Source organism: Centrocercus urophasianus, unplaced genomic scaffold (assembly GCF_019232065.1).
Source record: "Centrocercus urophasianus isolate 14NV4802_14NV808 unplaced genomic scaffold, USGS_Curo_1.0 seq_10, whole genome shotgun sequence".
In the NCBI taxonomy this organism is placed as follows: domain Eukaryota; kingdom Metazoa; phylum Chordata; class Aves; order Galliformes; family Phasianidae; genus Centrocercus; species Centrocercus urophasianus.
Window position 1 is genome coordinate 19,708,850 of NW_024884142.1, and position 26,472 is coordinate 19,735,321.

The 26,472-nt window shown below is 35.2% G+C and overlaps 1 protein-coding gene across 1 annotated transcript in view; it reads right to left on the reverse strand.

Moving 5' to 3' along the window:
• The window catches only part of EYS (eyes shut homolog), a 660,788-nt gene that overhangs the window by 449,104 nt on the left and 185,212 nt on the right, over positions 1-26,472 (reverse strand). Inside the window, exon 14 of the mRNA XM_042829470.1 lies at positions 13,669-13,790. Coding sequence (XP_042685404.1) covers positions 13,669-13,790 — 122 coding nt within the window. The remainder of the gene's footprint in view (positions 1-13,668; positions 13,791-26,472) is intronic.

A 26,472-nucleotide genomic window follows, 5' to 3' on the forward strand; every position in this document is an offset into this window, starting at 1 on the left:
GAATACAGAATACACTGGGTACATTATGCTTAAAACAAATTAGGTGCCTGTAAAGAACAGATAACCAAGGACCGCTGTAGTATTTAGTATAAAACACGTTAGGTCATTAGGGCATCAGTTAAAAATATAATACCTGTTTCTACCCGTTTTAAGAGCACTAATCAAGCATTTTCAAAACTCTGCAGTAGTTAATATATATCAAAGTTTATCTGGTGAATCATTTACCATGTGTTACCAATAATCACAATGACAATTCAACATTACAAACTCAGCATTTTAAAGTAGCCTATATGACAGTCTACAGTTTGTCATTAACACTGGTAGTCTAGAAAATACTTTAGAAGCAGATTAAGATATCTCTGGTCTCACATTTGTTAACAGAATAATAAAGTTGTACACAACATGATTCAATTTTAGTAGATTTCACCTTTGCTAATGATTTAACCTACTATGTCAAATTATCATCTCTTTCTGTTCACCTAATCTTGTATAACTAAATTCCTAACAGTATATGAGGCAGAAACATAAAACATTAAAACTAAATTTAATAAAGATCACTTAAAATAAACTTACTTAAGTTTACCTACCTACCTACATATATATATATATGTTCAAAGGCTGCAGTCACCACTAGCTGTGCATGAGATTTCCTTACCACAGACTCTAAGAAAACAAAATTTGTCTTGCCATGTCTTGGAATCAAGCCTTTCAAAAATTGTCTTCTCCTTAAAAAGATTATTGTTCTGATAGAAAACTATGAAATCAGACAACAAAAATAATTTGCAATTGGTTTTCAAGAGTCAGTTATGCCTTTATGTGTCTTTGAGAAGATACAATCCAACTTTCTCCTCAGGCTGTCTCACCGAGTTATTTTAATGGAGTAAACTGATGAAAATTTTATGACGGCCCCTTCCTGATACAGAATGAACAAACCAGGAGACATGCATAACAATACTTGTGGCTGCTCGTGGTGTGACTTTTAGATTTGTGCTTCCTTTTCTCTGCTTGTGACCTTCAAAGACAAAATCTTCCTATTTTCACTGCAATAGATCTCTCTCACATATTCAAACTGGCATTTGGAGGAAGCAAATACGGTAATTCCTGATTCTGCCCTAGTCTGCTTGCTTTTGCTGAAGAGACAGTGTTGCTTTATAGAAAACCTATAATAGCATACTATCTGTAATTGCAGTTTAAAATTAACAGGTTTTTTTAATATTTCAATTGATCTATCGGAACAAAGAAGTTCAAATCCCAGGTAAAACCAAGGTGACAATGAAAATTTAATTACATGTAGAAACTAGTTGTAGGGGAGACAGTGGTGATTTTCTAATTATGCACTGTGTAAGTTTACCTATACTAGAACCGTCTCTTGTAGTTTATACATGTGTACGTATATTTCATGTTGTTCTATCATATCTATATAACAATGCATCTCAAAGATACAATTGATTTATTTGAACATTTCAAGTATATTTTCTAAGCACATAATTACATGTGTAATTGCTAGAATACTTTTAAAGTAGAAGTAGAATTGCTTACAGAAATGATTGATATTTGTTTCATTACTTTTAAAATTACTTTAATCGCTTTTTAATCTGAGAAAGCTCTTAAACTTTTTTACTTCCACCAGCCATAAGCCACATACTGCCAATATCACATATGTTAGATTGCATGAATTCTACTCTATTAAGTTTTGTGAAAATATTTTTAATCTTATCCTCATCATCCCAGTGATCTGAAGACAGAAATATGGAAGTCAATGCTGTATTACATTACTGAATTGCTTCACATAACTAAAACACAGTAAAACACGAGGCTCCATTTTCTCCTCCTCATCTCCCAAAACAAAACAAATCATAAATAAAATTCTTAGCAATGAGGAAATGGTGGCTTTCATTCAAAACGGAATGTCTCATAATTTAAGATGAAACCTTGCTTTTGTTCAGGCTGTGAAGTTATTTCAGGACAAAATAGTACAGGTTACATTATAGTACCGTGGCATTAAAACTGACAAATGTATTTATGAAAATTGTGATTCTTAACTACTATTAAATTGCTTTAAGAGATACATACAATTAGATTTTAACGTGTGCAACATATTCATTTTATTAATGACTTTTTTTTAATAAAATAAATACAGATATAATAGTAAAGAGAAGGAAGAGCTACATGTTGTTCTTCATGGAACTGCTTTTTATCCGTCCTGCATGGTTCACCAGGATATAATGTCAACAGCAGTGCTCATAATATTTTCTAAATTTTGTTCCTTTGTGCATGCATTAGACACTGCTGATGCATGGAACTCTATTCTACAGCTAACAGTGACTGATGGTTTTCTCATTCATTTCTAATTTGCTGTTTTAAAACTATCTGTACCGTTTTTTGCTTGCTTTATTAAACTTCATATTTTACTAAGGTTTCCAGGAAGAAAAAAAAGTCAACATGATTTTAGAGAACCATTAAATGAAGGGCAAAAGAATAGGCAAAACTGAGCCTACATGAATCATTTGCAACAGACGAGAATTATAACGGATTTGGATTTGAAATAATGAGATAGTGAAGTCTGTCTTGAAAATTCTTTCAGCTATGTTCTTCTGTTCGTTGTGTTATTCTTATCCATTCATGTGGCAGCAGCCACAGAGAGGAAAAAAATCATTTCATATCAATATCATTGCCATATAACAAGATGGTGAAAATGACTACTTCTGAAGATCAGTGAGATTAAAAACAAACAAACAAACAAACAAAAACAACTAAGTGCTAAAAATTGCATTCTCCCTCTAAGGATTATACCATAAGTAGGCTATAGCAAAACAAATAAGTCAAAGAAACAACACTATCTGTTTTCATTTATACTGAAAGCAATTGGGAATTTTTTGTTCAATTGTTTTCATTACACTATATCTCATAATGAACACACAGTTGTTTTTATTTATTTATTTATTTTTCCTCTCTTACACCCTCATTAAGTCTCATCCACTCTTTCCTTCAGTACTTTAGCTTTTATACCTGTCATCTACTACTTAACTACTATATAGTCAAACTTTAAAAACAGGAGTACCCTAAGACGGTCCAAGCTGCTTTAGGGTGTAAGCCAATGACCTTTATGTGTTTAGCTACCTGTTAGGTTAAAACACAACAGTGAGCCAGTACTTGTTCCCCAAATCAGTTACGAATTACACCAATCAATGCTTAAAGACACAATGATTTCCATCTCACCTCATCATCTGCAAGAGAATAAATGAAAGGGAAGTTCACATCCGTGTTTTCTCCCCCATCCTCACTTCTACCACCAGAGGAGAAATGAATCTCAATAGCAATACAGCTCAGTCTGTCTTCCTTAGTCCTTTCCTTCTGATTTTTTTTTTTTTTAAATGTTTCCGTATGATCATGTCTAAATATTGTTGAATTAATATCACTTCTCCATATTTTTCCACTTATATTGTGCCTAATTATTATAAATACTGGTACAACAAACATCTTTCTGGACATACATGGATCTTGCTGTTTTAAAGCATCTGAATTCTGAATGCGTATTAGAACTGCAAATACTGAGAACTGCAAATACAAAATCCCACATTTCACATGCATGGAGAGGAGTTAAAGTGCAGAATGACTCGTATTTATGTTTTATGATTAAAACTATCTACTGATTGCAAAATTTTGAGCGATATACATATTAAAACTGATAAAAAATCTGATTGATGATAAAAAAAATAAGAGAAATTTGCAAAAACAGAGGCAGGAAGAAACTTTGGAGGTTGTCCAGTTCTGGATCTTGTCCTGCTGGGTTTTGAGTATCTCCAAAACCTTTACGGACAACATATTATAGTATTTAATCACTGTTACAATAAATAAGTTTCCATTACATTTAAATAGACTATCTCACATTTCTGTTTGTACCCATCTTGGCCTTTGGCTGAGCACTGCTGAGAAAAGTCTGGCTCTGTCTTTTTTACTTGTCCCCACCCCTCTGGTATTTACATACACTGACAAAATTATCCATTAACAAGTCATATTATCAAATGATATCAAATTAGTCAGACATGCTTTTCTGTTTGCAAATCCATGCTCCTGACCACATTCCTTCATTGCTGCATGTGGAAATGATTTCCAGGATTATTTGTTCCATAATTTTCCCACAAATGGAGGCTGACTGCACAGTAGTTCCCCAGATCCACCTTCCTTTTCTTGAAGAGAGCGGTGACATGTTCCATTTCTGGCCTTCCCTCTTCTGATTTTATTTTCTTCTTTACTTCCATTTTTTGGTTTTCTTCCAATTCTCAAGAACCTTTGCCAATCATCTAAACTTTGCAAAGATAATCAGGAGTGGGCTGACAGTGATTTCCTCAGAAGTCATGGACACATTCTGTCAGGTTCTTGCAGATGGGAGTCTCTCAATACCATCATCTATCCCATCCAGGGCTGCTTTGTGGCTCAGCTCCAGCTGATTCAGATGCTTCCCTGAACAGAATTTCCAGTGCCTCCTCTGTTCTCAGGTCTCTGAACCTATTCTGTAGCTGCAAAACTACTGATAAGGGAGGAGCCCTCATCCTAATGTTGATGACAAGCTTCCAGACTTCATCATCACAGCCTCCATTTCCCAATCTCACAAACACAGACTGTGCTTGTTTTCTCCTTCACTGTGCTTACACTATCCCACTCTCCCTTCCAACCTTTGCAGTTCTGTGATTCTGAGTTGCAAAAGTTCTTACTGGAAGCTATTTGGAGAAACTCCTGACCAGAACACTTGGACTGCATTGTAGCACTTCTGAGAAGAAATTTCTGTATCTGCATGCGCCAAATGACCGTTTGCTATGTTTGCCTTTTGCTTTCTAATTTGTTTTCGCACATTAGCAAAGCAGTGAAGTGATTTAAGAAAATGCACCTTACAGCTGATGACTGTGAAGTTCTTGGTCAGAGCTCTGAAGGTTTATCCTCCCTGACACAGCCACTGAATCAAAGGCAAAGCAGAAGAGATGGAAGCAGAGACCTCCAACCCACCCATAGAACAAGGAGGCAACCAAGAGGTACACTGTTTGCTTTGGAGTCTGAGGGATTTGGGGCAGAGAAACTACAGTAGAACAAAATAGGTTTGGGCCATCCATCCATTGGGACTCAGGCATCAGTAGGACTTAATAGGATGGCTTTTCTTATTTCCCTTTTCTTACACAATGCCTTTGTAAATGAGACCTCTTCAAGCTTCACTTTCATGATCATCCAGGAATTAAATGTAATCAAAACAGCTTGCAATTCCTCTCCCCTCCCTCCCCCCCAGTTTCCTCTTAGCTAAGCATCAGGATGTTTTTGCAGACCAGTAGCAAGACAGAATGGTCCTAGGGAGCTAGTTGCATCAACAGCCTTCATGGATCAGAAAATGGAGAGGCTGGGAGAAGTCTTCTGCCAAGTTTCAGTTTTGTTTATGGTCTCCAGTGTTTCTGACATTGCAGCCAGGAAGAGTTCGGCAGGAAATGGCTGTTTATCCTCTTAAAAAGAGTCTGTCTCATTTACCCTGCAGTTGGGTCAGCCTGATACAGGCTTGGTGCTGTGATCTTGATGGTTGGACTATATGATCTTGTAGATCCTTTCCAATCTTGTGATTCTATGATTGTGATTCACTATACTTAGCAGTTCAAGTTCTTGTAACTGCAGTCTTGGAGAAGATGTTACTCTTTCAATGATCTCTGGAGCCGCATAGTCTGATGACAGGCTGTCATAGCTCATTTACTTGGATACACAGATCCTCCTCCAGAGCACATGTACATCCTGCAGGCAGGGACACTACATCCCCTGACCATAGCCTCGGCAAAAGGCCCCAGGCTTCTCTGCAGTCCCAGGGCTGAATAATTGCACCCTTCTTTGGGAACTCAGTCTGTTGTGTGATCTATGATGTGCAGGGATAGTTATTCCAGTGGGTAGTTGGGGACTGTACCCTGCAGCATCTTGCCACCATTGCTAAGCATATGGAGTCTCCGACAGAATTTCTGGCCCCCTGCTACACTGCTGCCTCCCTTGACTGTGCTCTAGGCCAGCTACTAACACATGCCCTCTCTTTCATTTGCTGAAGAAATGCTTGATTCTCCCTTATAAGAAATCAGCTGGAAACAAAAAGCTGAAAGCCTATTTTTTAAAATCAAGGAAAGTTGACAATGAGGCTTGTGAAAAGCTGCAACATCTTGCTAGCCATTACAACATTCTGTAGCTGTTCCTTCCCAGGAGCAGGAGGCTTCCTGAAGCTCCTCAAAGAGTTTCAGAAGTTCTCTGGTGACCGCGGATGAAGTTCCCAGAAAGTCTAGAATCTATCAGTCTGCAGCCCAAACCACTGTGCAAACTGCTGCATGGTAGGTGCACTCATATTTGTATATTATTTATATTAAAAGTGTAGAATTTAACAGTATTTTGGGTTTTGGGTTTTTTTTTGTTTGTTTGTTTGTTTTAAACCTACAGTAAACCTACAGTGAATTTGGGTAAGTTTTAGCACATTTCATGCACTCACAATTACCTCAGTTTTAGAAATCATTTTCTACTTCCTCCATTTAACCAATGTTCAACAAACTGATCATTTTGTGTCTCTCTGGGGGTCTGAAACCAAAAGATACTATAAAGTTATTATAAATAAATATATATTATATATATTATAAATAAAAACACATCACAAAGTGATTTAATATGCCAGGAGGAACAATGCTACTGCTTGAGAAGTAAAAGTTGATGAGCTGGCTTAGTGCATTTCCATGCCTTGATATTAATTTCACAAGAAATGTTGTATTTCATTAGGATTTTAAGTAAAAAGTATAGTAAGTATACTTTCAGAAAACTGTTAAATAATGGTCAAAATCTCCCCCAAGGGCTTCAACATGTCAGTGACTTTTTTAGTACATATTACGGAGCAATATTTTGTTGTTTGCCTCAGGCAACAGAAACCCTAAAGCTGATTTCACACAATGCATTGTAATAGGCAGCACACTACACATTTTCAGTTGTTAGTATCATTACCAGTGATAAAACCATAAAACACTTGCTGTCTTTGGAGGAAACACTTGTTTGCTCTTTCACAATTTTTTTTTAGATAATTCATTACTATATCTCCCTACTGGCCGAATAAATCTTTTGAAGATGAGTTTTGTAAGAAACTCACACATAATTGGATAGTAGTGTAAAAATAAAATTATGAGTCACAACAGAAGATGTCAAAAGCATAACAGTGAAACATTTTGGGAAACATCTCAGCAGCAAGAGAGAAAGAGCTCGCCAAAGAACCCTGAAAAAATGCCAGTTTGGAAGCCAGATGCTGCCTGCAAAAAAAGGTTCCAGAGTTTGGCATCTGGGACTACTAAATGCCAAGCTGATTCCCATCTGTAGGAAAAGCTGTTTACTGCTTCTGGGGAAGAAAAAGTAAGAAGGAATATGGCAGTAGTTTAAAGGACTGCCAGTGAAAACAGAAGGCAGACTGAACTCAGCATTCAAATTAGAATCATATCACAACTGACTTTTTATTTCCACGATAGCTTAAAATCTCTTAATTCACAAATAAGCATAACCTTAAAAATATAGTGGACTCACATAATCATTTAGGTTGGAAAAGACCTCTAAGATCATCAAGTCCTACCGTTAACTTACCACTTCCAAATCTACAACTATACCATGCCCCCGAGTACCACAAGTACATGTGATGCATAAATATGCATTCTTTTACTTACAGATCTGTAACATTCTTGAAATAACCTGGGAACCACCTGCTTCTACAACTTAACACAGAAGAATTCTTGCATAATTTTAAGAAAGTGCAGAGACTACTTTTAACTTTTCTAAATAAATTTTCTCCAGAAGGGGGAAAAAAGAATGAAACAGTATGCTGTTTTCTGTACCAACAGTATAATCAAAGCTCATGGTATGTGCAACACTGAACATTTCCTAATGAAATACCTAGTCATTTTAAGAACTCTGACCAGGTAACTGACAGTTACACTAATGAAAAAACTAGTTTTTGATTTTGAAAAGATAACTTGGCTTCAAATACTAACAGGCAAAATGGTGAGTCATGGGATGAAACGTATGAACTGACAAAATAACAGGAAGGAGACAGATTAAATCTAGCCCTTATTGACAGCATGATTACCCAAATAAGTTACTTGAGTATAGATGAAGAAAGATATACCTTCATTTTTACTTAGTGTAGTACCTGTACAGGGTACTATGCTAAATAGAGATAATAGTAAAGGTACTATTTGAAGGAGAACTACCAACAAATACTTGAACAACTTGAGATGAGTTAAGAACTCAAAAGTCCTCCACTACAAACATAGCTCTGTATTTCAAATGGAGTCTAAATGCTAGTAGGAAAGCCAAAACCTCCTGCAGGATAGGAGAAGAAACAAGTTTTTAAATGAATGTTTAAAAACAGACAACATTTTTGCACATTATCAGTAATTTTTCTAAAGCAATTAATGAACTCAGGCCCCATATTTAAAGATAATTTAAAGAGCAACTTTCACCTTTGCAGGAGTTAGTGGGAGCCAGGTGTTTTAGCATCATTCATCTCTGAAAAGGAAAAGCTAGCTCCTAGAATTAAAGACATACCAATAACAATGAAAACAACCTGTAAGGCTGCTGAAGGGTAACATTACTCAGGTCTAGTAAAGAAAACACTGTAACTGTTATAAAAGATACAAGATCAATAGAATCACAGAATCACCTGGGTTGGAAAACACATTGAGTGCAACTACTAAACTGGTATTGGTGCCACATCCATTTATCACTTAAATACATCCAGGGGTGGGGATTCTGCCACTTTTCTGGGCAGCCCATTCCAATATGTGGCCCTTTTTGCAAAGAAATCTTCCTAATATCTAATTAAAATCTTTTCTAGTACAATCTCATTTCTTTGCATCTTATGCCTTATCACCTGAGATAAGAGATCAGCACTCTCCTCACTGCAACCTTCTTTCAGGTGGTTGTAGATAATGGTAGAGGTCTCTCTTCAATCCCCTTCTCCAGAGTGAACTTCAGCTACCTCAGCTGGTCCTCACAACTCTTTTCTAGTCCCATCACCAACTTCATTGCTCTTTTCTGCATACTGAACCCTAAAAAATGCTACTATGATTAGCTGCAACAGGATTGAAATCCTTTCACTAAGGTTCATCGAGCATGGCCAACCAATCAGATCTTCCTTCACCCAGCAAACCTGTTGTAATGCTATCATGTAATAAAAAAACATAGCAATGACAGTGGGGTAGAGTCCCAGGCTGTAAAGAGTAAGCATAAGACCAAGTGCAGCAGCTGTGGATGGAGAAACAAAGGAAAAGGGCTGCTTACCTTCAGAAGGCCTCAGTTAGGCAAGGATCTCCAGAGAGATATCCTTACCCCACTGCCAACCAAGTGAGGTCTGGGAGGGCGTGGATCCTGGCTGTACTTCTTCCAGTCACTCAGGTGCATTGCACGCACCTGAGCTCCCCTGGGTTGGCCATGCTTTCCACCAGGTGCTCAATCACTGTTTCATGCTATAACTTATCATTTTCACTACACCTGTCCAAGCCACTAGCAGCCAGTTTCTACAGGAGAATACTGTGGGAAAGTCAAATACTTTACTAAGATACAGGTAAACAACCTTCAAAGCCTAAAGCCTATCTAATAACAGTCATTTTTGTCACAAGAGATCAGGTTAGTCAATCAGGACAAGCCATTTATATATACATGCTGCCAGCATTTGATCACTAGTGTCCTGCATACGCCATTACATGACACTTGTGATGTTCCTTATAATAGTTTCAACAACTAATACTGCCAAGTAACATGAACCTATGGGATTAGGCCTAGGTATAGAGTACACATGGTTAATTCTCCAAGTTTTAAAGTCATATTGATTAAAGCCAAGTTTCAAGTTATTCTATATAATTAGAAATGTTTCATCTATAAAACTACACTGCCTATTATTTTGATAGAAGAGTTTAAGAGATTTTCACTTAAAGTTTCTCCTAGTTAAGGTAGTAACAGCAAAGGAGACCCATTAGATTTAATTAAACTTTATTGTTAGTAAGGCAGAACCTTAGACGGACCAGTAAAGATGGTGCAATACTAGAGAGGAGAAACTGGGAATTCAGTTGATAATAGATGCATCTGTCTATATGTGATCAGAGACAAAACTGGAAAGTTTATGCTGTTGTGAGAATTGCAGCAAGGGTCACAGTGTACTAGAAATACATGCAGGTGTAAGTTCATTTATTTGTTGAGCCTGAAAACTGAAAATAGAATTTTTTTTGTCAGCTAAACTAAAACCAGATTGAAATCCAGTCCTGTGCAAAGCATTTGACTGTCCTTCACTAGAGCTTTATCCCCAAATTGGAGGGACGTGAATTTGATGGACAGATAAGGAACTGTTTGGATGGTCAAACTCCCAACTCCCATATCTAAGACAGATATTAGTGGCAAGTGGTGTTCTTCAGGGAACTCTACTGAGACCAGTGTTACTCAACACCTTTGTTAGTGACATGCACAGTAGGACTGAATGTATACTCATTTGTGGATTACTACAGTTTTTGTGGTTTGAAGACATATAATCTGGGGGTAACAGATAGAACTACATGACTTCTAAGATCTCTTCCAACACAAATCATGCTATGACTCCAAACAAATTATGTAAAAAATAATTTGCATTTGACAATTCAATCTTAACCATTGATTCAGGCTTTTTCTTATTCTAAAATTTTTATCCTGATTTTTATTTTTATTTTTTAAATGATGCATCTGGGAAGATCTTTCTTTCTCAATATTAGCCTGTTCTTTATATCACTATCAAGGGAACCCATTAAAAAACATTCAGTTTCGGCACACTTGTTGATCTTCCAGTTTTGTCAGCAAGTTTTCATAGCAAGGTTTAAAAAAAAAAAAAAAAAAAGGAGTAGTGCTAGTTAAAATGTTAGATAATTTTTCAACTACTAATTATGGTGTGCTATTTTTCTTGTTATCACAGATTTGAAACTTGTACAATTTTTTTTTTTTTAATTATATGCTTTTCTGTTTATCTTTTGACACCAAATGTATTTTTATGGTATTGCACATAAATCTAGTTTTTCAAGAAATCTTTTCAGATGGAATTGAAAGTATTTAGAGAAAGTAAGAAAACAAGGATTATCAAAGGCATGTTAACTACTACTAAAGCTATGTTAACTATCCATTCCCTTAAGTTAGAAGAAGAAGCAATATCAATGGTGTGGTTAAGATCAAACAGATTGAGAAAATTCTGAATCTCAATAGCTGAACTTATACCAGAAAAATGAACAGTGCCAGAACACGGGCATAGGCATGGTCAAGACACAAGACAACTGCACTGTTTGTCATTGCATTCCCAAAGCAGTGTTTAGCATGGTTTTGGTTGAGACAGACTAGCGCTCATTGAAAGCAATAGCTAGGCACAGCTGAAGAGTTAAAATAAGCCAACAATCTTTTCTATCAGGCGAATAAGAACAGTTATCCTGTTTTGGAGACTACACTTAATTTTAAAGAATTGGCTGGATGTCACTGAAATCAGAAACTCAGCATACTCTGCACCTGCCCTGCTACCAGGAAAATGAATATATATATATATATTTTTTTAAGAGGGGTGTTAAAAACAGTAACAGAGAGGGAAAAAAGTCTTTTTTATATGTTAAGAGTAATAGTGAAAAAAGCAGAATATCTTATTATCTGTGAATGTACATAGACTAGAGTAACTATACTGACCAAAATGAGATTGCATTAGATTATACAACAAAAACATTGGTCTAGTCTCATTTGTTGTGGTTCCTAAGTCTCAGGCTCCCAGTCTCAATTACAGGTATCTTAGAATAAGTTGTTTTTTTCTTTGACTTATCATGAGGTTTATACATAACGAATCAGTGGTATGTCTGATATGCCAAACAGGACAAATAACTGTGAGGAAAAACGTGTAGTGCATACACTAACTGCATTTTCCCATAAACATTTTCTGTAGCAGTTCAGTACATGATGAATCCAGAAAAAGTACTTTTTGAACATTTTTTTTTCCTTCATTTTACAATAGGGAGTCCTTGCCCTTATGCTGTTGATCCAGGTATGAATAAAAGCTAAAGAAGTCAAGTTACCTTCTGCAATATATATATCACACTTCGAGAAGCTGAAGGAATAGGTAAAATGTAAGGATAAGTAACAGCCACTGCAAAATATTCAAACACCATCCTTGAAGAGAATTGAAATTACATTAGCTTATTATATATATACATTAGCTTATATAATCCATCGTAACATGCAAGAATTAAAATTGCCATAATGTAACAGCTAATTAGAGATAAGCTTTTCATGAGAATTCTAAAAACAACTAAAATTTTCACAATAAAAGGAACTCTATAAAAAAACTTCAGCAATTGCTTTTTCATAGCCCAGAAAACTCAAATAAGGGAAGAAAGGCAATTTAAAATATTTTAACATATTTTCTCAACTATACTAGTCTTCTTTTTTGATTACTGAACTGAAAAACATCTACCAAAAGTATACATCTAACAATACATATAATGCTCTAAACTATACTATGTACATATAAATAAATATCTCAATATATAAATTAATGCACAAAGTAAAAAAAAAAAAAATCACTAAATTCTATATGTCTCTTCTCACACTTTTAAGAGAAAAAAAATAAATCAATTTTAAATTCAAGAGATTAGGTAAAAAAAACACCTGCAAAATTAGAATTTTTCCTTTCAAGTCACAAGTAAAAATCACATTTAGCCCAAACTAAATCTTGCTTTTCTCCTTCTGACCCTCATAATCCAAATTACGTAATTACATCAGTGTTGATAATGAAACAATTCAAATAAAAAAGTTATAAGAATAACAGACAAGTTAAAATTGTCCTTGGTGCTAGGGAAATTATTTGCCTGTTTCTAACTGTGGTACATTTTCTTCTTATTTACAGTCTGTATTAACAGGAATAGTATCACTGTGCAACAAACTATACTATGTATACTTGTTACATTGTTACCTATTAAGAGTTTACATTCAGATAAAAAAATAATTGTTCTAGTATTGGCATTATAATTTGATGAACTTGGTATAGATAATCTCTGACTATAAATAATGGAAATTGATTCTTCATGGAGTTTTTATCCTCATAAAACACATAATTTAAAATCATAAATGTGTGGATGAAATGAAGGATAGCATTTGTGTTAGAAATAATATGGTTAGTATCAAATCCTCACATTTTCTTTCAATGTGGCTGTAAATTTTAGATAAATTACTTTTTCTTTTTGTATTTTAAGTCACAAGGTGGCAGCAGTGACATAATCTCTTCATCTAAAACTGCAAAAACACATTCAGTCCCACTACTTTAACTCTTAAAACTTCTCCATTGCTTACAGGGCATAAATGACAGAAAGAGATCGTGTATTTTCTTTGACAATGTGCAGTTCCAGATTACTCACTAAGTGTTTTGAATTGATGCTTTTTTTTTTTTTTAATTTTCCATCAACAATTCATTATGTTTGCTGACTTCAAATGAATGTGCAGTGAAACAGTGTATCCATGACAGCAGTTGTTTGCTCATCTTTCTGTAATAACACACCATTCACAGAGCTGAGAAATAAAAGAATAACTGGATACATAAGCTTGTCAGTTCTGGAACATAATCATGTAGTGAGAAGGTGCAATGCTTACCGATAGCTGTTGAAAAGATCTGTGCAGGTGCCATTATTTCTACAAGGCTCTGAGTCACATTCATTTGACTCATTTTCACAAAATTTTCCTTCCCATCCAGGCAGACAAACACATTGGTATCTCTGCAATGCATGACAGAACATAAATTATCTGTTACTTTTTAAAATTTTAAAAGAATACATTTACAAGGGGTATTATTATTGTAACTGCTATTTCTTGTCTTCAAATGGATGATTCAACATTTTAAAACTAAAAAAAAAAAATAATAATCTATTGCCAGTTTGGCCCACTAATGTGATGAAAAGAGGGTAGGGTGTGAAGCATGAGACATTACTTACTATCTTTTTGCATCATCAACTTGTATTATAATAATTTACTACCTCTTCCTCCCTTGATTGAGAATGGTAGCAAAAGGTAATACCTCTCCCATAAAACTACCTTGTCTCCTTTGCCTAAATCACAGGTATTTTCAACCATCTTGAGTTGTATTGTTGAACATGCAGTCCAAACAGAACTCAATATAAGATAATTTATCATGAATGTGTTTAATATTTTTAATTTGAAATTGTGTACAAGTATCTCAATTGTACAATAGTAGACAACTTACAATATGAGAACTATTGTCTCTTTTTAGGTGTATTAGATAGTAATAAAAACAGCATAATTTAAAGTATCCTGCCTCTGCAGTGGCAATTCTTAATATCAGAATTAATGTCAGATTAAGATCAGATATGAATGCAAAATTTGATTGAATTGAGTAAAGTTTTTCAGCATACATCCACCTTTAAATGGCATATATTATAGAATCTTTTTGATCACATTGCAAAGCTGTATCAAATCGTAATCACACCATACTATTATCTAAAGCCTCAAATTTATTATCTTGTAACTTCATGCAAGGGAGCGTTTGACAGTTTCACAGAAGTTAAAAGCATAAAGCATCTTCTCTCTGCCTACATTCTAAAACAAAAAAGAAAGGTGAACATCTGCTGAATTGAATATTCATTAGAGATGGGCAGCACAGCAAACACTTCCATTCAGCAGAAGTTTTAATTGCTTCTTTTGTAACATGCTTACTTCTAACAAGGCTTCTTTCTATCAGGAGTTAAGAAATGCTTTAATGGTAAGCATGACTAATGCATATTATTTCATTACTTGCTAAGCATTGCAATAGGCTTCAGGGTAGATTTTAAAACCTATTAAATTCAATGTAAATTGGAAAACATTAAGAAACAAACAGCAAAAAAGTTTAAGGGTTTTTTAAAGCTAACTGCATAAATAAGCTGCCATAGCACGAAGATCAAATGTATAATGTATCAGTGTTCCGAGTGCAGATCATCTTGTACTGTTTTAACCATCTGTACTTTGGAAATAGACATACACGATTGTGTTTAAAACAGACCTGGGCTATGAACTTAAATATGGTAAACAGGAATTAATTTCTCAATACAGTTTAAAGATAGTGTCAGAACTTCAGAACAAATGAACGTTTTTGCAATTGTCCTATGCTTTTCTTTAAGTTCTGATAATATTCTTACCTACTCCTGAGAAATAAAAGCTTGAAGTATTTTGTTGAAAGAAAGGCATCAAAATTGAAAAGTAAGGTAATTGTTCAAAAACAAGCTTGGCATGGTTGCTGTGAAGCATCAGAAGGTGTGAAACAGCTGAACTGTTTCCAATATTCATAATTCAATTACTTACATGTATATGCTTCTACAGCTGATCAAGTCAGCTCTCATGCAAATGGATCTGTATATAATGCATTTGTGATCTGTATTTTTTCCCAGCTCGACGAATCTTTTTTGTGCTCATAGTGACTAGCAAAGATGTGAACTTGGTTAGGACATATGGATGGATATGGATTTTCCGAATGCAACAAGATGTATTTTAAAAGCCAGAATATGAAAGTGCAAGCCTTTATCCTCAGTTAAAGTAGGGCATTAAGAAAATTAGAACTTGTCTACAACTTCTTAACAAATAAAAATCAGAAAACAGAAATAATTTTGCCAAAGAAAGGAAAAAGGAAAAAATGTTGAGATAGAAGACACAGACGTATGGGCTAGTAATATAATCTATTACATCACAGACACATCCAAATTAAATGTTAACTATTTTAACTGGACAGTTTTTCTGAGATTTCCTCCATTTCCTGCACAAGTATCAGCACATCAAAATAAATAATAGGAACAAATAAGCATGCCACAAACGCAATGCCAAAAGCAGGGACAACTAAGCCATATTTGCAAGTAACTATTAGACACTTAATAACTGTTCTACAAGCAGGATAGGCTTTCACATATATCAAGAATGTGACAATGATTTTTTTTTTCTCATTATTTCCAAAAACCCTTCCAGAAATTGATTAAGAAGTAGAAGTAAAAGGAGGCTGAAAACCATCCTGTTTAGAAAGCAGTAGTATTTTGTGTCAGGTTCTATAAAAAGCATCTAATGATCAGCTAATGAAATTCTATGCTTTGCAGATTATTTCTCACTTTAGGAGAGCTGTCACATCCAGCACAACACACAACTCATGTGCACGTATACTATGCATGGATGCAGTACATAGAAATAAGAAAAAGTCATTATTTCATCTTTGTATTCCAGTTTAGGCCAACTGAAGATGCCAGATTACAATAAATTGTAAGTAGAGATAGATAAAATAGATATAAATAAGATAAAGAAAATACTGCAGAAAAGGACCTGCAAGTTCTTACAGTCAGGAAGATGAATGAGGCAGTAGAGTGTCCTGGAAATAAAGGCAGCTAATGATCCACTGGGCTGCCACAGGGGAAGCGCTGGCAGTGAGTGGAGGGAAGTGACCATTTCCCATACTCAGCCTGCAGTGCTGTGTTCAATTCTGGGTCCCCAGCACAACAGACACATGGACAGACTGCAGAGATCAGGAAATGGCCACCAAGATGACTGACAAACTTGAGCATTGTTCCTATGAGAAAAGACTGGAAGGAGGAAGACTGTCATGGCACAGCATGCATCAAACAATGCAGAATGACAAAATGCTGTGTTTGGAAAGTTTGAGGTGAATCGTGCAGGAGAGTGGAAGAATGGAATCTGATAGTTATGTATTTCTTCCTTTTTATTTTAACTATGTACTGCTATCCATATTAGACATGAAAATAAGCAGTGCTTCCGAGTTCCTCCACATCATCTTTTGCTTGCTCTCTAAACGCTGCAGTAAATGTATTGACACCTGAATAAACATCCAAAATAAAAATGTCATAGTAAAAGAAGGGAGATTTAGACTGGATATAAGGAAAATATTTTTTTATAGTAAGTGTAATGAAGCACAGGAATGAGTTGGCCAGTGACATGGTGAATGCCCCATTCATGGAGATGTTCAAGATCAAGTTGGATGGGGCTGTGAGCAACCTAATCTAGCTGTAGTTCATTGCTGAGTTGGACTAGATGACCTTTAAATGTTCCTTCCAACTGAAACAATTCTATGACTATGATAACTATAAGCATACTAATGTGTCATTATCCAATTGTGTGGATAGTTAAGAAAACAATATTTGAGAATATATTATTTAACACTGTAATTGAAGAATTAATAATTTTCTTAAGCCTTACTGTTATTTTACTGGAAAATGGTGAATAAATATCTGGCAAATAGAAACTACAGTGAGAAAGTTTCATCATGCACAACCAGAATCTGAATTACAAGCAGGCTTATCTTCAAGCCTGAACTTGCAGGTGTAGGTTGAGAATAATTTTTACCCTACAGAGCTAAATACCGAGGATTCTTTCCATGTGGAGTACAGAATTAAAAAAAGTAATTTCACTTTCAAAGATAATACTGAGTTGGTGCATTTTTAGAAGTTGTAACAGCCTTTTATTTCTTGGCAAACAGAAAGAACAAAAAAAGATGAAAAATTGCTGGAAACAGAAATACTCAAGCAGAAATCTCTACTTCTCTGAACCCAGTGCGCCAGCCAGACCATGCTTCCTGCAGTGGAACTCTTTCTGTTAAGGATGAGCACACACTAAGATCACTCATCACTGCCTCATATTGTGAGATGTGTTCCAGTAAGAAAGTCCAAAGTTTGCTGTTGAGGTTTTCTTTTTTTTTTTTCCCCCCCCCCAGAAAATGACAGTATTTTTGCCTCTGCATAATACTTCTCATCACAGAATTCTTCTCTGTGGAAGCTGTCTTCTTCCTACAGAAAATCTCCATGCAACTTTGTCACAACTAATAGCAGTCGTTTAATCTTGTGAAATAAATGTGAATACAGAAATGTAAGTATCTGTGAAATCATATTCGTTATTGTTCTTAACGATTGAACTCAACATTACTAAGAAGCATTTTTGTTGATTTTAGGGTCTTTTCTGAATTGCCACTTTAATACTTCACTTGTAATTTATTATTTATCAATTTACATAAAAATTCGTATCTAAGCCATATCTGAAGGCTGGCTGTAAGAAAGAAGGGGAGAGACTCTTTAGCAGAATCTGCTGTGATAGGACAAGGGGAGATAGTTTCAAGCTTAAAGAGGGTAAATTTAGGTTACATATAAAGAAAAAGTCTTTTACAGTGAGGATGCTGAGGCACTGGGACAGGGTGCCAAGAGATGTAGCGGATTACTCCTTGGAGACTTCCAAGGCAAGACTGGATCAGGCCCTGGGCAACCTGACCTAGCTAAGCATGTCCCTTTTTGTTGCAGAGGAGCTCAACTAAATAACTGTTACAGGTTCCTTCCAGCTCTAAGGATTCTATGATATTCACTAACATTTTTCTCATTTTTCAATATGACATCGCCTTCATTACGCAAGTCTTTGCATTTTTGTTCTTTATACATATACATATATACACACATACATAATAGCCTCATTTATATATGAGACTATTTAATTCAAAAACAAAGGAAACAAAAATTCCCACCTTTTCATCTTAGTTGGTTTAAACATAACTTTAATCTTCACTAAAGAAACCCACTTAAAATATCCACGCAGAGTGAAATCCTAACAATTACATTACCTTTATTTTCTACAATAATGAATTTAGCTGTACCTAAAAGCATATAGGAACAGCAAATTTATCAATGGTGTCAATTTTCTTTTGCCTTGTGAAGTGACTTCTGAGATGAGTACGTACAATAAGCCTGCTCCTTCCTTGTGTTGAAGATACACCTGATTTTTCTAATATTAGTTACCAGATACAGTCAGATTGTCTATATCAAGGCAAAAAACCCCAAACAAATCATCTCTGGGGGTAAGTGCTATGAGGATTACAGTATGATTAATACTGATATTAACTTGATAAATTGTTATAATAAGTAATATTCAATACTAAACTGAAAAGGAAGTACGAAACATGGATTCGGAAATGTAGAAAAATCACTGTAAAAAGTATATTTTGTAAACATTGCTATAAGAAAATAGCTCAGCTAGAGCACATATCCGTTTACAATGTCAAAGTGATCTTTGTGATCTTTTTTAAGCACTGAAAAAAAATGTGAAACACTAGGTTAAATAATACCGAATAGTAGCAAGATAAATTGATAAAGCAATATGGATTTTTAGAAGTTAAACCTCAAAGTCTGATATTGAAAATGCTAACTAGTAATATTTACTCATTCTTTTAAAATTTATATTCTTCTGCCTTGAAATTATTACAAGTTCTGTACTAACTGATTAAAATATTTTTTATTTAAATTTTAAGAAAAAACATTTTAAGTTCACTTATCTGTCCAGTATTTTAAATGACTAATGCATTAAATGAGTAGGGTGGAGTATATATAAAACAGATAAAGGCTGTTTTACACTGCGATAGTTTTATATTTATATATAGCAAGAATAACAAACATAAGCAAAATACCATATCTTTTGCATAAGTCAATAACACACCAGTGCTAAATACAAGCTTACCCTTTCATTTAATGTGGGCTTCAACTTAAAATACATCCAGTATCTAGACATGCAGTATATTCAGAACTTTAACTGCAATGTACTGTAATTTGTGACCATAAGGAAAATTACTATAAATAGGAATACTAGTTATTTACATGGTATGCCTTTATACACTACCATTTCATAAAATAGCAACTTTGCTCGTAAATTTGTAACAATTGCTGCTTTCAATATTGATCACTTTAAAGCAACACATTTGAAAAAGCAGTATATTTCAAAAAAAAATTATGCATTTAAAAATAAATAATGACTAATGACAAACTCCAAGCTACTGTAGATTTCATCTTCCCATGGGAAACAAATGGAGTAGGGCCTGTGCATTAAGAATCTAATAAATTACTTCCTCTGCTGCTCAGGTATCACAATGCATCTGAAATTTCAATGGGATTAAGGTCTGCCACGATTTTTGTGTGAAGATTCATCTGTAACATGGTAAGACATGCAAACATTCTATGTGGTTTTTAACAAATTGATAAAGGTTTTCGATTTAAGAATTTCCCAAATCAAACATAATTTAAATGTTAAGTTCACAGGAAAAAGAAAGAGTACTGAATAACTAATCAATCCCTCTCTGTTCTTATATATAAATTTAGTTACTTTAAAATACTATTCTAGGGGACACAGCATGAAATATGTACATTAGAAGACCCTAAGAAATATTCTGGAATAACCATAAAATAGTAGGAATAATCAGTGCTTAAAAATAGGTCGCTCCAAACTGGGAATAATTAATCTGAGGAAAACTGAATGGTTTCTAAGGAAAAATATTCATTTATTTAAAATGTTTCTAGAAATTGAGTTGTAAATTGAATTAGAGTTGAAATTGAAATAGAATTGAGTTGTTGACCTTAATTTGATCAGATTAATGTTAATTTTGTGATAACAGTAAGTCTTTCTCCTATGTAATTAATGATGTTTACCTTTACAGTAAATAGTATAGAACATTGAATATTTATACCTTTCTTCCATCCCCATCCCGGAGACAGAGCTTACTAGGAAATACATCAAAGAAGCCACTGTTAAAGTGACAGGTACTGAATAGCACAGGAAAACAAATGAAAACCAACAGCTGTAAGTTGTTCAAGCAAAATAAACCGAACAACTAGTCCAGATAGTGACAAACATTTGAATATCAGCCTTTGATCAATGCATTTGGTTGACATCTACCTCAGTTGTTCAATAAGCAGTTGAAGGTCATAAATAGATTTCTGTTAAGCAGAAATACAACAACCTGACCCACTTACAACTTGTTAAGAGCTTTCAGCATGCCCCTAGATCCCAGATATGAGAAGAGCTATGGGAGCTAACTGATACTGCATAAGAACAGTCCAGGCACTAACAAACAGAAATAATACTTGGCTTCTGAATTTCAAATCCAGTGTTGCTGCTGGCAGATTTTTAAATCAAGTAAGAAAGCCCAGTAAAACTGTTTTCCATGAAAAAAGCTATCTTGTAATACCTGATTCCAACCAAATCTTAAACATACAACCATTTACCACAGTACACCTCAAACACTACAAAGTGCTGTTTTTTGCCAACTTCAGACTCAGAAGTAAAGTTAAAGAAACAGGCTCATCCAAAAATACTTCTACCTAAATAATCTTAGAAGCGCACAGACCTTCAAGGATTATTTGATGTCAACTGTTCCCTTTTGAACTTTCACTCATCCCTACTTTAAATTTATAGAGCTTTTCAATACAATAAATCACATTATAAATTAATGTGCTGCCCCTATCACATCTAATACAAAGAGGGATTTAAGAAGTGCCAAGCTCAGGCACTTGTGACCAGATCTACATACTGTTAGCATAAAGACAAGCCACTGGATACCTAACAGACAATGATCAAAGAAGAAAATATGATTTTGTAATAAGTTTTATTCAAGCTAATGTATTATTATCATAAGCAAGAATAAGATAGATTCAAAACCATACACATAATGTAAGTGATGCTATTCTCCAAACTAAGACAAAAAACACAAGGATCAGCTCTGCTGTATATTCATTATTTAATGAATATACAGATGGCATAATTACAGAATATACTAGAGAGGTTGGTAAAGCAGATTATTACACCAAGAAAAAAAAAAACAGATACAGTGCTTACCCTTATCCTGGGCTCACTGCAAAATTCCAAACAGGGATCTCCAGAAAGAGATCATTCCCCACTGCTAGTCAGCTTTTAAATGGGTCTAGAAGAGGTGGAGCCAGGCTCCACCCCTGCCAGCAGCACAGGTGAATTGCCTTCACCTGTGCTCCTAGGGCTGACTTATAGCTCATCTCAGGTGATCAATCAGAGGTTCAGGCCATGATTCATCAGATCCCATATAGGACTATAAGACAGCTGACAGGTGTTCTGTAGCGGATAAAGGAAACAAGCTTCCTATAGCAACTAGAAGCCTAAGAAGAAATCATTGTGAGGTGAGGATGGGAGTATGCAGAAAAAATAATAATAATAGTTAAGGTATCAAGAAGGAAAACACTAGAAAACTCTGACAAAGTGAGATCTGATCAACTTTGGTTAATATAAAATTCTTAATTTACATTTGGTTGTTATTAATCTTGTTCTTTTCCACAGTCTAAGAGCCCCCTGGCTATCTGGCCATGTGGTGACTCTGCCTTTTGGTATCTCACAGCCATCCCAAACAGCTGTTTGCAGTTCCTGGAAGCACACGCTTTCTCAGCTCCTTGTAGTTCACTGTGTAGCTCAACTTGCTTATATGGCAGCCTGGTAAAAGGCTGACACTACCTAAACCCCACTGACCACAGTTAATGGGGATACAGCTTAAACTCTGCCAAGAGTGGCCTATCCTCTCTTTCAAGAACCCTCCAGAAGCTGAGGCAGGGAGCAGCTAGGCAGCAACAGCCAATTGGCAGGTGCTGCAGAAATGTCATTTGATAAGAACCAGCTATTCCCCATCACCTCCTGTGGCCATACTTAAACAATAAGCTACCTTACAATAAGCTAACTTACTTGTTTCTTGAGGAATCCCCCCAATTTTTCTATTTCAGTCTTTCCAAAACATAAAGCAACATCAGAGTTGTGCTTCTACAGATATCTGGTGTGTTCTGCTTACTGAAAGTTGTTCCAGCTGTTGTGAACTACAGATCTTGAAAATAATGTTTTAAAACACGGAAAGAACTTGAGGGGAGGGGGTTCATTCTTGTAAGGGTGGTATAGTTTTACTCAAATATCTTACAAAGAATACTGAAGTAGAATGGAGTACGTTTGTGTCATCTAGAACAGCAGATTTAAAATTATTTTTTATTTCACATAGCTTGCTAAATTTTATTTGTGGATTTTTCATTCTTCTGACTTTGATTATAGCCACAAAGGAAAGTAAAACCATAAGTTGACACAACGGCATATGGTTTAAATATGCAGATTACATTAATATCATTGGCTGTAGCTGATTTCTTTCTCTTTACTTAATAGAAATTTCTAAAAACTACTTATAAGGTTTAGTCTGTGTGCAACTAACTCTTAAATAGCATGAATCTCTTCATCATCTGATTATAAGCTGAAAGAAAATTAATTAATTGAGTCCCATATAGGATTCTTCCATTACTGCAGCAGAACCTTAATATATTAAAGATCAATTATATTAGAGATCAATTATACTGCTGACACAGACTTGAGACTCAGCTCCCTAGAAGGGCAGGCATACAGTTGGAACAGTATAGAAAGCAAGGGAAAGAATTTTCATTCAGTTTTCACCTGCCACAAACCTGGTGGCAGCTTACCTCAGGATGGGAAGGGTATAGCTTACTTTCCCAGTTGCAACAACTCATATTCCAAGTAGGCCTGAAGAAGGCATGACAGTATGGGTTTGTCAACAGACAAGTGAGTTATTATTACTGATATTATACTAATACTATACTATTAGAACTGTATGCGAAGGGCTAAAGGTAGGAGAGAAATTCAATACTAAGAGGAAAGAAATTGGAACAGCTTCCTTTTCAGATGCTTTAAAATATAAGTGCATAGTTGCAGAATTGCCTACAATACAAATGTAAATAAAAAGTTTGTCTCCGGCTAAATGATTGTTTCTGGAAGGTGTACGAAGGAGGCAGAAAATACCACTGCTTAAGCATTCTGAAAGTTGAAATTTTAAAAATTTTAAAAATAAAAATGTTTTGAGAATTGTTCCTGTTCTTATTTTCATTTGCATAATGTGCTCATAATCTTCTGAAAGATAATGCAGCTCAAGGAAACAAAGCAGAGCTCTCTAACATTCTGCACATTGACAAATCAGGATGTAATGAAGTGCACCAGAGCATCTTGCTGTTTTGGTATTTCATTAAACACGCATACCGTTAACAAGAATAAAGATTATTTGTTTACTGATTAGTATGGAAAAAGCCAGCATAAGCATTATTCTTGATTAGTTGCAGCCACTGTACTAAATAATAAATGAGGAAGGAGGTCCCAGCTTTATAAGGCAAACAGGATGGGGCTTATTTAGAATACAAACACTGTATGCGTAATGAATAATCTCTTCATTTAAAAATTAAGATAAAAGCAAACTACAATCTTTATCAAATGTTAATTTTTTTTATTTTATTTTTTTTTCAAAAAAATTCATTTTTTTCTGAATGGTCATGTTGTTAGTAAGCAATTACAGAAAACACCCATAGTCCCTGCAGGAGACAATGACTCTATGTTCATGTTTAATAATTCAGATATATCAAGATTCCTCCTCTGTACTCCCTTCCCCATGTAAAACACAGATATATTTAAGAGAAAGTTGAAAGAAGCTCATTTGACATCCAAATAACTAAAAAGGCAGTGTGGATTAGTAGTACTTAACATTCACCTGAATAAATTGTGACTTTGTACAGAACTGAATTATAAAGATTCTACAGGTAAGGGTAAAGCAACATTGCATTAGAAATACATGACCAAAACTAGAAGTAGAACCAAGAAGCAAGTGAATTGCCAGGGACAGGAATAAAGAGAAAATACTACCATTAGGCCAAGGAATAGTCATGTAATGTGACAAAAAGGAGTTATATGGACTAATTGATTTCTCCTCTTTCTCCCCTCAGCACGATTTAGTTAGAAAACTTTTGTTTATAGAAGTATGAAAGTCACTGAAAATAATGCCTCCTGTTTGTTTCCACGGAAACTACAACAGATATAAAGAGTGCAATAACACTATTTGATAGAGCAAATTCTCAGCTACAAAATATTTTTTTTCAACAGTCATCACCATTAGCTATGCATTTTCAACAATGAACGAGAGCCTGCATGCCACACTTGTAAAAATTTGCACCAGCAGAGGGGACCCACTGTTTCACAGATGCTGTGCAGGTGCTGTTGCTAGGAACACATCCATCTTTCACTGGCTTGAACAGATGGAAACAAATCTGGACTATATATAGGGTGTGGTAGGATAGTCCAGCCAAGACTAGCAAAACACTCCATGGAATTCACAGGTCATCATGGACTGCCATTATGACTCCAGTTCACAATAGTGACAGTGTCTCATCACCAGTAATTATACGATCCAGAAAACTGTCACCTTCAGCTTCATATTGGTTCAATATGTCCTGATAAAGCTGTATATGGTATTCTTCCTGTTCCTTCCTGTGTAAGCATTCATGGGACCCACCTGGCACACTCCGCAATATTCCAATGTTGCCACCATTTTTTCCAATGTACCAAAGCCAATATTAAGCTCAGTACACGGTTCTGTAGTCATAATCCATTGATTCACACAGATGAGCTGGTTGAGATACTCTTCATTTCATGGTGTAACAACTGTGCATAGGTGTTTAGAACATGTTTTGTCTTTCACGTTTCTGTCACCATTGCTGAAATACATCGCCCTTCACTTCACTGTGCTCACATCCATGGTGCAATGTTTTACTCATGTAGGAATTCAGTGACACACCTTTGCTTCATGCACACTTCCCTTTCAGATGCCGTTGTCAGACTGCCCCCTGCTGCCATCTGTCATACAACAACAAAACACTGGAAGAAAGGTTCAGGCTGTACTACTGTACCACCAACACCCATCCAATATCATGAGCCTTCAATAAAAGGAGGCTGCATTACTTTTGGAGTAGCCCTCATAAATAAAATTTGGTAACCCAATGGCAGTGCAGGTGAGGGTGCAGCTGCTTGAGTTACCTCACTAGAAAAGGTATGAAATTTTATTTCAAGGGGATAAGGTCATGATTCAATTGCTGAATTCACTTCTGCACAAGTGTGTTGTTTTAATGCTACAGAGTATGCTTAGAGTAATAAGAATTTCCTTGTTGTTGTAGTAAAGCAATCCTAGAAGAGGCATAGATCACTTTTTAGCAATTGAATGTAACTATTGATAGTTATTTGAAAAAAAAAAAAAAATCCTTTTAACTTCAGTCTCACCAATAATTATAGTTAATTATTTATCATCTTCCTAACAGAGAATAACACCTCTTTTTCCTCCATAATTACATTTGATTTGATTTCAGAGTTTAAAGAAGAGTAATGTAGTGGGGCAGGGATATTATTCCTTAACAGCTTTGTCTGAACACTGACTTTGAACTACTCTGAAATAAGTTATGTCTATCCTAGCCAGTTAAATTGCACAAGGGCATGGACAGCATCCCAGCACTGAAACTTAATTTCTACTGCTACATATTTAGAGTAATCTGGTCCCTGAAACGTTTCCTCCTTGGGTCAACTACTGCACTTTGAAACATTTCTGAGACACAGCTGAAGAGTAACCATGCCTAGGGAACACTCCCAAGGGTACTTCCTCAATTATAATCATATAAGCATTACTGTGACTTTTACATTTCTGAAGAATGACATTTTCCCAGAAATTAAATCTACAGTGCATTCTTCTCTCACTGACAGGTTAGAAAAAGAAATATAAGAATACTCTGA